The sequence below is a fragment of the Corvus cornix genome, chromosome 3 (genome assembly GCF_000738735.6).
Source record: "Corvus cornix cornix isolate S_Up_H32 chromosome 3, ASM73873v5, whole genome shotgun sequence".
In the NCBI taxonomy this organism is placed as follows: Eukaryota; Metazoa; Chordata; class Aves; order Passeriformes; family Corvidae; genus Corvus; species Corvus cornix.
The window spans coordinates 60,443,116-60,455,161 of record NC_047056.1 but is presented as its reverse complement, the minus strand read 5'-3'; the positions used below and the strand labels follow the sequence as shown (position 1 = coordinate 60,455,161).

Here is a 12,046-nt window from a genome sequence, read left to right as displayed (position 1 = left end):
GCGACGTGGAAAGAGATCAGGGGGTTTGAGTTGATGGCAAGTTGAACATGAGTCAGCAGTGCCCTGGCAGCCAAAAGGGACATGCATGTCCTGGGGTGCATCAGGCACAGCATTGCCAGCCAGGCAAGGGAGGGGATTATCCCACTCTGCTCTGCACTGAGGTGGCCTCACCTCAAGCAGTGTGTGTACTTTTGGGCACCTCAAGGACGTCAGACTATTAAAGTAAGTCAAGAGGAGGGTGACCAAGTTATTACAAGTTCCTTCCAACTTAAGATATTCTATAATACTATGATCCTACAATATGATCCAAGATTCAGGTTATGAATTGGAGAGAATTTTCTGGCTTTAACCAAACAATTACCTGTCCTGCCTCAGATGCAGGGCTTTTATATGCCTTTATGGCTAATTCAAAATCAGTTGATTTCCAGACCTTAAATGCTGGAAGTTTTTTTCACCACTTAAATTAGATTCATCATAAAATTATGAAGATTTTGACTTTCACTGCTTTCTGTTACGGTATGCAAAAGGATCCAGTATGGTGAACAATTACATCCTTGAGAATAACCAGATTATACTCTTCATAAAAGACTCACAAATGTGCTTTGTGCTCAGCAGTATGCACTGGAAGGGCAGAAGAATCCCTGTGATTTTAATGTTCTGGGAGAGGAGGCTCACATTGCAATGAAGTATGAGGCAGACACGTTTAAAACGCAAAATATAGTTCTTGCAGCATTTGATTTACTTATGCTGCTTCCAATCAATTAACAGAAAGCTCTATTTCTGTGCTGAACTCTGTCATTCAAGTCTGCAGCTTTTGATTTGCATCGTACTACATTCTATTTTTAATGGAATAGCTTGTGTCAATGCCATGATTCTGGGGGCTAAAAGAGCGTGGAAGAAATATACTGTCATGACACAAGAGCCTGGTCATTGACTTCTCACATTGTAGGCTGGGTCAAACTGAGCAAAAGGGCTGAAGCATTCTTTTAAAGTAAATTTATTTGACTCCATCAGGGAAAATTCTTACTTTATTTTAGGTTACAGTTCATTCTAAGAAGAACATCACAGCCCTTTTTTTTTTTCCTATTTTGGTAGTTGGCTCCATCAATGAAACTGAAGTTATTGAATTTTCTATAGGTTGCTAAGGCTGCTGATACAGAGGCCAGCCTAAATGAGGACCATATAACTGAACAAGTACATTGAAAGTCTAATGCAAGTATCTAATGGAAATTTGCACAGATTTCATATCTGTTTCTGATTTCTCTGTTAGTCTGTGGGTTTAAGGAATTTTCAGGCTTCGACAGGCGTAGAAGAAAGATGACTAGGTGTGATTTCTAGATGGTTGAGCAAGAAAGGAAGGGTCTGTACATCTGTAATCCTCAGGGATCTGCATGTGGCTTTGCAACACTAGAAATCTACTGATGCTCAATAAAACTGCCCCCAAGTGGTTAAGGCCCATTTTCTTTTATTTAATTTTTTTTTTTTTTCTGTCTTTCTACTCCTCAGGTAGCAGCTGCTGGAGGACATCTGAAATTTACAGTCTCCTATGATGTCACAGAAGAAGAAGAGGAAGAAACAGCTAAATTGATGGTTCAATCTGATGTCATCATAGAGGTAAAGTGATTGTATTTTCAGCCAAAGAAAGAAATAAAGTAGCCTGCTTCTTCAGGTGTTCGGTGTGAAGTCTGGTGGTTGAGGACACAGAACAGAAGGGTGCACATACTTTCAGCTAATTTCTAGTGTCAGAAAATGGAAACACTTCAGAGAACTAAAAGCTTCAATATCTCGAGGAGTCTCTGGTATTATTGCAATTGCTTAGAAAACTGTAATGCTTCTTGTTCATCAGGAGGAATGAAGAAACAAAATAATTGGTCATTTGAGGTAACACTTTCACATTCTTTCAGCAGATCCATTCTTTTGCACCTCAGCATTGAATGAATTTGCTTTTGTCTCCACAGAGCCATGCACCATGACACTAGGTTTTATCTGAATAACCCAAACTTTCTTTTCTGCTGCTTTTCAATTCTATCAGGCAAGCCCATTTCAAGTTTATGAAAAGTGAATATTATTCCTGATATTTATTATTCTTCTAAAATATATTATTCAATAAATCATGTAGCCCAATTGGCTTTTTTTTTATGACTTTTTTCATATTTAGATCTCTCTCTTTCATGCCTCTCTCTAGGGAGGTGACTTGAAAATCAGCACTCCAAAAGGGATAATTCACCTGCAGCCTTCTGAAGAGCACACTGAAGAAATTGTGCTGAAACCAGAATCTTTCTCCATGCATGGCACCGATGTTCCAGTCAGCAGGAGGGAGTTCATGACTGTCCTTGCAAACGTAAAGAGGATCCTCATAAGAGCCACATACAGCAATGGGATGAATGCCATCTACAGGTGAATGTGAGGAACGGGTCTCCTTGCTAGAGGCAGCTTCTCGGAAGAGTTGTTTTCTCTCTTCAGAGAACGAGGCTGATGTAATTTAAAACACTCTAATTTATTATCATGAAATCCACAGCATTCATTTACACTTTCAAACTCTTGTTAATATGTTTTTCATTTTGGGTAGGCAGGAGGAGGAAGGCAACAGAAAGAAGCAGCCTTTTAAGAAAATGAAATTACATGGACTATTAAGGCATGAATGACAGTTCTATAAATATATTTATTTTGTGAACACGGTAATTCCCATGTATATGGTGAATCATGGAGTGCGGTAATAACATGTTGAAGTAGGAAAAGATATATTGCTTATATATTGTTTTTCCCATTTAATGACCATACAGGGCCACATTAACAGTGGACCAGAGAATAATATCCTGAGTCTCCAAGCTGGAAAAGTGCCTCAAGGGGAATTCTCTGTGTTTTTAATCAGTACCACACACAGAACTGGCTAATCCCAAAGCCTTTCCCTTGATTTATGTCAGGATGCTGCATGGACTGCTCAAATCCACTGATTTGATGTGAACTCTTCTGAGTCCTCTGATAAAATTAAAGACATGTGAAATGATTCAGTTGTTCTATTTCAGTTGCTGCAGTGTGTTTGAAACTGTAAAGCTCATTTTGCATTTCAGATTTTCCTAAGTGTGTGAACAAATACTCTAGATTGGCTAGCAGAAAACCTCTCTCCTGATACTGTGTGATTAACATTAATAGTTAGGTGGCATAAGTAATATTTTTTAAATGTGTAATGGAATTGATTGCATAGTAGTTTTTTACTCACAAGGCATGAAACCTGAAATGCTCTCTAATCTACACATCAGTTGATTCAGTGGCATAAACCAATTTGGAATGGAGGGAGCTGATAGCACATTTAGTGATCATTTGCTGAGAGCACAGACACAGTTTTTGCTGCTGTGAAATTTCTTAAGCAATCTAACCATCATTTGAATACTTAGGTAATTAAAATATATCCTAAATTGAAAGGCAGGTTGTGTCAACAGAGTGCAGTTTTCTGATTTGAGCTGTGGCAGTGTAAATTTTTCCCTGCTAAAAAGAATTCTTCTGTCTCTCTATTTTCCTGTGGTTAGTTAGTATGTATTACATCTCTGTAAGTAAGTTTGTGAATCATAACTAGCTTCAGTTTGGGCCAAACTGCTTCCTAATTTGCTCATTCAGTCATCAGCCTTGTATTCCTTTGCATCTCCTTGGATCCAGTTTGAAAGCCTTTCATGGCCATCAGCTTCTTGTTTGAGGAGAGCCAAAAGACCAGACCAGAGCTCACCTCTTATGCACTATGAGCAGACCATGAGAAGGTGTTAATTCACAGCTTACAGCTGAGACTAGTGGGAGCTCAATGAGTGATGATCCTCTGCTCTCTTCTCATTCAAATAAAAGAAGCCCCAAACCATTAGCCAGGATTTTCCAAACTAAAGGAGTGCGGGAGCATACTGAGTGGTATGGGAAATGCAAACTTTTAAAGGAGATATGTATGATTGACTTTCTATGGGGCAAAGGTGTTACTAGGTATTATGGGAAGCACAAACTTCATTTGATGCCTTAGGTTTTAACTTTTATATTTTTCAAATCCTGGACTGCCTAGTGTGTAACTCTGAAGTTTCTTGTGGCCTGTTAGCTGCTGTTCTCTCATGCTGGTTAGACATAACAAACCCTCTCTAGGTTTGCTCTTCAAGGACACCAGGCCCCAAAATAAGCTAAAAGCCTTTGAGAGGAGGACTTGGGGTATTTACATCATTAACTGAAGTTATAATTGGAGAATTAACCCTGATATGCAAATGGACCAAACTTACAAAAGTGTGAAGAGCCCATGACCCAGCATCCATCTTGGGTGGAGCCCCTCAGAGGCTCTACACTCCCAAGGTGTACCTTTGAAGGCCCTTAAAATAAATACCTACTTTGTCTTACTTTGTCTAGACTCTGTTTTCAGGTAGCTACTTCAAGGCATCACATTAATCAGAGGTTTACATATATCTGTGTACTGACATTTGTACTAGTAGGAGAAGGTGCTTTTTTCCTACAAAAAGCACCTTGGCTGGGCAGTTAAAGTAAAAAAAAGTGCAGTGCTAGAAGTGTAATGGCTCCATCCTGCCTATACTGTGGAACAGGGGGGAAGGGATGGGTGAGATCCCCTCTGGGCAACAGTGTAGAGCTCAGGTAAGCACCGACATGTAGAACTGACACAATCTGTAGAATGTGCCTTGTAAGTAAGAAATGGCAGAGCTGTCAGTGGCAAATTTGGAAGACTATACGTCATTGCCTGCATCCCAGATTACTGCTTTAGCCATTTGGTCATGTGTGGTGCACCACTGTTTCATAGTCTTGTTCATATTCAGCTTTTGGCAACAGTTTTGTGGTGTGTTAAAGATAATTTTCTGAAAGCATTTTTTTGAAATACTCTTTAAGAAGAGCTCTGCAACACACATACAATTTATGCTTTGCCTGTTGGTAGCCACCAGCTCCTAGATGTAGTGACATTACAGTTGGGAAGATTGGTCCCTTAAAGACAGTGAGTTAAAAGGCGGTTAGGGGAAGGAACTGAAATGATTTTGAAGAGTATCCTTTTTTTCTAGAAATGGTCTTATATTGCTGGTACATTTCTATCTGTCCCTCTGAAGTCTCTTACCAGAGAAAAATGTAGTGGTTGCTGTATTACTGTGATTATTGTCAGCACGTCCACAAATCTAAACTAAACAATTTTATTGAGTGCTGTCAGGGTGCTCATTGCAGTTTAGCATGACAGAAGAGCGGATGTGAAATTCCAACCACAATTAAACAAATTCAGTTTTTCTTCTTTGATTTAACTGTAGCAATCATAGTTTCATCCGTTAGGATGTGATTTTCTGAGTGGAGTTAAGTCTCCTCAGAACAGTTCATGGTCCCAGTCACCTGTTGTAGCAGCAACAGAATCTACTGTCATCCAGCCCACCTTATATTCTGTTGTGTAGGCATATTGCTAATTTTCAGGATGTGCCTCATTACTGACTGTTTTATATTCTCTTTGACTTTCACTCATGCTAAAACACACTAGGTGCAAAGCTGCGCTCATAACTCCTAAGATCATGCAAAATAACCCTTTTCTCCATATTCTTCCCATTTAGTTTTTCAGGGAAAATGGAGACCCAATGAAGAAGATACTGTTTGTGATACCTAGGGCTGATTAAGGACTACTGTTGATGGTCTCCAAAGGAAGAAATTTTTGAAAAGAAACAGTGTAGAGCTAAGCCTTAATAGATAAGTAGATATGAATTAAAAGGTTTTCATTGTCTTTAAACAGGTATGTGCAGTGGACAGATGGATATTCCTCTGAGAGGGTTAAGAGGGTTTGGCAGAGAGACAAAAATATTACAGGGTTATTAGATCCTTCATGAATGACAACTTCTGCCTCAAAGCACCAGCAGAATTATGCAACATACTAATTAGAGATTGCTATATTAAGCAACCTGTTCATTTAAATACTGAAAGTTTTCAAAATGGATAATGTCACCACATGTGTAAGATTTCCAAGGGTGCTGTTATAATCTGTGCTTAAAAAGAGACCAGAATAGAGGCATAAAGTAACTTTATAGCAGTCATGTAGAAAGAGACTTAAAAATTCAATGGAGTTGTCTCCAGCTGGCAAGAGCTTTAATTTAAAGATTCTATTTTTAACCCTTGTTTAGCTGAACCTACTAGAAACATTACTTAATCTGTAATGCTTTCAAGTAGCCACTAAACAATATTAATGCAGTAGTGCTGGGTTTGACTCAAGCATGGTTTTGTGTACATTTTTTTTGGTCATTTTAAGCTTTCAGTGTTGTTATTGCTCTGTGGTGTAATTAGGAAGCTTTCTTGTATGAGTGGGCAGTTAGATGATCAAGTAGCATTAAAAATGAGAATACAGAAATGCAGCAATCAATCTGAAGGTGAACCCAGCTTCTGGGTTTAAATCCTGGTCCTCCTCTAACTCGGCAGATCTGCCAAACTGTTGCAGTTAAGTCCATCTGTGGTAGAAGCAACAGGCCAAGAAAAGATAACTCTGTCTTACTGTTTCGTTTGATCTAATACTGCTAGCTTGTGCTTCAAAGGAAGTTTAGTAGCACTGTTTATTCAGTTTCAATATTGAGAGTGGTCATTGATGGTAAGTGTTGCAAACATGCAGATAGGCATTGGAAATTGTGGTAGTGAAGAGAATAGATTGCTTGCAAGCACATATAGAAGAGTCAGTGCTAGACACAAGGAGAAAGAGGGAAGAACAGGCCAAGGGTTTTTTTCCATATGCAGAACTGGCTTCAAGACAAATGAGCAATGATTGGGTCACTACTTCATGTGCCTTATGTAGCTGATGTGATTCAGATGCCTGGCACAGCAGACAGTAAACTGTGCTGATACTGCCTGAAACGTCCCCTTCCCTTTTAATCTTGTTTGTTTTTAGAAGTCAACAGTTGCCTGCTGACAGTAACAGTCAGCTTAAATATTTGGTCTTGATGTCAAATCTCAAATTGTTCATGCATCTCCAGGATCCAGTGCCCCATTACTGCCAGCATTATGTATTTTAATGAATGCAGAATAGCATTGAGGAATCAAAATTGCAACATCAAAATGGGAGAAAAGAAAATCACTGCAGCTTTCTTCACTGACTAACTGTTAATGCTAAAAACTGTTAAACACATTAAAATCCCATTTAGCAAATAGCAGAACGTAATGAAAATTGGAACAATTCAGTGAATACAAATGTGGGATAATACTGGGAGGATTGTTTCTGTGTGTTAGTGCTTCTCTTTGTTCCAAGATCAATGCTGAGAGGGAACTAACTGTAGTTCAAAGGAGAAATAAAATTTGAGCTTTTATTAAAAAAATTGTTTCTTCATATAAAGATTTTTTTTTTCCTTAAAATTTTAGATTTTTTTACTGGTAATCACTGTTTGATATCTAATATACTAGAAATTGGTTATCTTATTGTAAGGAAAATTCAAATGAATGATTGCAAAATAAATGTACAATGGAGTGAAGGGGGTATACTGAAAAGTGAGAGAGAATTTACTGAAGATCTGGGTAGGAATAAGCATCCTTCTCTTAAAACAGTATCAAGAACCTTTTACAGAGGTTCTTGTATCACCAAATTGGATTGATGTTTCTAGCTGCATTACAGACAATGGTAGTTCCTCCAAAGTCCAGTCATATTCCTAGTGGTGGTAAAATTTCTGTTTTTCTGAAGTGTCTATCTTAATTTCAGAAATCTTCCCCATTTTTCCCATTACCTTTCATGTCTGTCTTTTTTGGAGTAGTCATGAAATCTAGTGGGAAAATATTCTGTCTTAAGCTTTCCTTCAACCACTGCAGTAACGACAAAATATTTTTCTTGGATGTTTTCTTGTCCAAGGTCATCCAAATAATTTTCAGGATTTTTTTGCAGCCAAAAGATAAATGCCCTATTATGAAGAGGAAAAAAACCAGTTCAAGTTTTCCAAAGAAAATTAATTACTTTTTAACAAAATGTATGTCATGATAGAAAGGTGTTTTCTGCTGAAGACGACTTCAAAACAAGCTCTTCAAGTAGCTCTAGTTATCAAACACTCTGTTAAGATTACTGGGTGAAAATAGAAGTAATTTAGCCTCTGTAATACCTTAATATTCCTTTGAATTTTCATAAGTATTAAACTCTCAAATCCCAGTTTCTTTCCCCAGAAGGAGGCTCTTGAGGTAAACTACATCTGTTTCTGATAATAGCTGTAAGATTATCAAAAGACTTCTGTTGTTTCTCTCATCATACTTCCATGCTTTTGAAATAAAATCATGGTCAGTGTTCACCTAAACAATGGCTGTTTGGCACTTTTTTCTCTGTCACTGGGGAGACCAGGGTATATGGCAGAAGATTTCCTTTTTCTTTCATGCACATTCATTTTTCTTTCATATGCATAATACTTAGACTCTCAATCCTTCTGGACAGGGCTCACATCTTTTCAGAGGTCAAATCTCAAGGGTAAAAAAATCCAAAACTTAGTAATGTAATATTTTAGAAAGCTGGACTAGAGGTTCATAAATTTTGAAGACCGTGCTTAGTGTCAGATTTGCTCTATATGCAGCTGCAATGCAAGTTGGCACATGTGGCTTGCAGGCCAGGAATAGCCTTCCATCTCCTGGTGCAGTGCTGTGAGACTTTTGAAATCTATTTTTATCAGTGGGTATCTGACCATAGTCTCCCTCACATGATGAACAAAAATAGTAACAGACATATAGTTTAGGAAGAAATACAGGAATATGAAAACCTCCTTATTTTTAAGCAGGAAGACAGAAACAGGGCACTGCATGCCACTATAAAGTGTTTGTTGCATTCAGCTGCACATATCCATCTAATTTGCTATTTTGCCTGTTTAACTTCTGTTGCATCCAGAATAAGAAGTGTTATTATGGAAGCTGCTGACCACACTTTGAGGGGGAGAAGGACAGCATCTGCAGTGGAGTTGTGTGAGTGTCCTCCAGGCTATGATGGTACCTCCTGTGAGGTGAGTATCATGATGCAGTCTAGTTTGATGTTGTTAACACCATGATAGCTGAAAGCAGACAGTGGACCTGTGTTGGTAGAAAATAGTAAGAGAGCTGTCCATTCCTGTTAGGAATTTGCCATGGCTTGACTAGTTGCCTTTATTTCCAGGTGACGGTTCATTATATTTGATAATATTTAAAATCTGAAGTTCTACGCCTCTGTGGTGATTTCTAACTTATGAAAAGACATTTTGGTTGATAAAAAGGAAGTGAAAGCAATATTTGTATTCTTCAGCCAATTGTTAATGGATGAACCTGTCATCTGTAGAAGGAAAATGGCAGTTATCTGACCTGTGCACAACAAAGCCAGATCAAATTATTTGAGTTAATGGGGTTGAGTTTCCTCTTTTGTTTTCCCAGGGCTTTGCCATTTGCCTTGGAGTTGTTGAGAATTGCATGTGTGTTCTTCTAAGGATTGTGTCCCTTTATTTTGCTCCTGTTACAGATAATAACGTAGACACGTGCTCAGAAAAATACCCACTTCCCTAACAAATCCATTAGTTCACACAGAATGTGTTTGTACAAGTATACGTATGATTAACTACCTCACGTGGGCATAGCTTGGGGTAAATAGGAGCCAAGAAAAATTCTTCAAAAGCTTTGCCTTTAAGGAAATAGTTTCAAACACCGAGATGCTCTGCTTCACAAAACTACAAACAGTATGCCATTTACACAGGCACTCTAGGCATTTGCTTGTCAACTCTTTTTTTCTTTAAAAATTTTCACGCTTATATGTGATATTTAGGGCTTAGGGTCTAGTCTCATGCCAAATGTGGTTGCTTGTTGCTGGGGCTAGATGAACTAATGTAGAAAGAAGGCCTGAAGGAATTATTGGATATTCCTATCACTTCCAAAATGGTACAGATGGAAAAATAACTGGAGAAGAATAGTTTTTACCTCGGCTGAGAAATAATTTTAAAGCCTGGCCACTGTCTGTCTGTTCAGTTATTTTAAGAGAAGTGCTGGATGCAGTATCATTGTGCTTCACACTTTTTTTTCACTTGTCCATTTATTCTCCCAGTGCAGATTTAGGTGTGATGTCCAAAAGAGCAATTGGAAAAGCCCTAGTTGCAGATATTTTAATATCTACTTTTGTTGCAGAAGCTGAAGGACTTGGGTAGAATTCCTGTCTTGGTGTTGCTGAAACTATCTGTCCCGCATTGTGTCCTTCAGTGCTAAACCTTCTCTTCAATCATAAACAGTCCCTGAAATTTGATACATACTTAAGATCATACTCCACAAGAGAAAGCACATATATATAGCTGCCAATTTAAAGTTTCTATGTATGCTAGTGGGCATAGGTAAAAAAAAAAAGGAGAACTTTTAGATTTCCAGACAGTAGCTAGCAAAGTATGGAAAGAGAAGTTGAAAGTGTCTTTTCCTTTTTTTTTTCAGTTACCATTTTTGTTCCTTCTTCTGAATACTTTCAGCCTTGTCCAGCATTTTACTTCTGCCAGTTTCAACCTAGCAGAGTTTCATTTTTATTGATTTTGTGCAGTTTTTCAGTTCCATTTTCTCTTCATTATTTAATTTAATGTATGTATTTTTCTCCTGCATAATGATGTTACAGTACCTGGCACAGATGCTGCAGCACTAAAAACAACTATTTTTTACTTATTTTTGTGCTATGAATGTTTTGGCATGATCAGTCTTCCAAAGACAATAAATCCCATTTAAATCATGCTGTCTCTTTTAAGATTGTTCCATTATATAAATTTGGAGTTTATTTTTTACAAGATTCTGGCCAAATAAAATTCTTACATTTTTGCATGTGTATGAACACAGAATTGCATAGGCACAGGTAAAGCAGATAAAATTTTAGATTTCTAATACCAGTTGGTTTCCTTTGTGATAGCTACTGTGCTCCTCTCATGAATTTTCTTGCCTTTGTCAACATCTTCATATCTAATTGCTCTTCTCCCTCAGTTTTTTTCCCATTCTCTGTACTCTTTTACTTCTGCTTCAGAAGAAGTTGTGTTTAACGTGCATCACAATGATGAGCAAGAACTTTCCTGACTTTTGAATGTTACGTAATTTCTTTTCTTAAGATCTCAATCTGTAATCTTTTAGTTCTGTTCTAAGCCCTGATATTGATATTTCATGTCTAAGTTCTTAAAATTAGTGACTTCTAGAGCCTTGTCTTGAGCAATATCATGTGTATCTGTGCACGAGAACATTATTTTCAGTCACCAACAGAGGAAGAAGATTTATGGATTTATGCAGAAACCACTTGCATCTCATGCCGCAGAAAGAAAAATACAATATCTTTTAACCTGGTTTTAGGTTTTGGATTTTGTAACTCTGGAGGGGATTTTTTAGGATCGTGTAACCAAGAATGTAAAGAAGGAAAAACAAGGATAATGTCTCAGCTTTTGGAATGTTTTTTAAAGAATAATTCCAATTAATCTTTAGATTACTTTCACATTTTTCAAGAGTAAGACAAAAAGGGACATGTTTATTTGTATAAAGAAGAGCCTGTTTGTTACGTTTTTGAAGCGTGTATATGAAGTGGAAAAGATTGCTTTTATTAAATGATACTTCTGGTATTCTGTCAGTGAAAAATTTTCTCTTTGCATTATCCAGATGCTTTTGAAGGTCATAACTCTGTCATGTGCTTTTTTATCTAATGCAAAATTATTGGATCACATGAGCAGTCTTACTGTAGAAGGATAGTTTGCAAAAACTATAAAGCCATTTGTGAGATATATAGTAGGGAAGACTGCTGCTTGACATCTTATTATGAGCAAATGGAGTAGCTGAATTTTTGCTGATGAATCACAGTTGTATGGTGTCACCCTTCCTACAAAACTACTGGCCATGCATTTAATATTGATTTGAATTTTAGATTTAAAAAAGAAATTTAAAAAATCAGAGCAGTTTCTTAGAGGGAAATTACTATCCTTTAAGGAGCACAGTTTGTAAATAAAAGGATGGCCTTGGTTTCAGCCTGTGCTTCATTTCAGTGTAGCCTTTTGCTGGAGTCCTAACAAGACAAAATGGTATTTTAATTGCTCTTTGCACCTGAACTTCTTGGAAAACATTTTTGGTGTTTTGAGGATTTTTCCCC

General features: G+C 37.5%; 1 protein-coding gene across 2 annotated transcripts in view; it reads left to right on the top strand.

Annotated features, from left to right (window-relative positions):
- LAMA2 (laminin subunit alpha 2) overlaps positions 1–12,046 on the top strand; it is a 345,535-nt gene that overhangs the window by 180,463 nt on the left and 153,026 nt on the right. For both annotated transcript variants that reach the window (XM_039568097.1, XM_039568096.1), the window contains exons 13-15: positions 1,507–1,614; positions 2,186–2,397; positions 8,828–8,939. In XM_039568097.1, the coding sequence (XP_039424031.1) occupies positions 1,507–1,614; positions 2,186–2,397; positions 8,828–8,939 (432 nt within the window). The remainder of the gene's footprint in view (positions 1–1,506; positions 1,615–2,185; positions 2,398–8,827; positions 8,940–12,046) is intronic.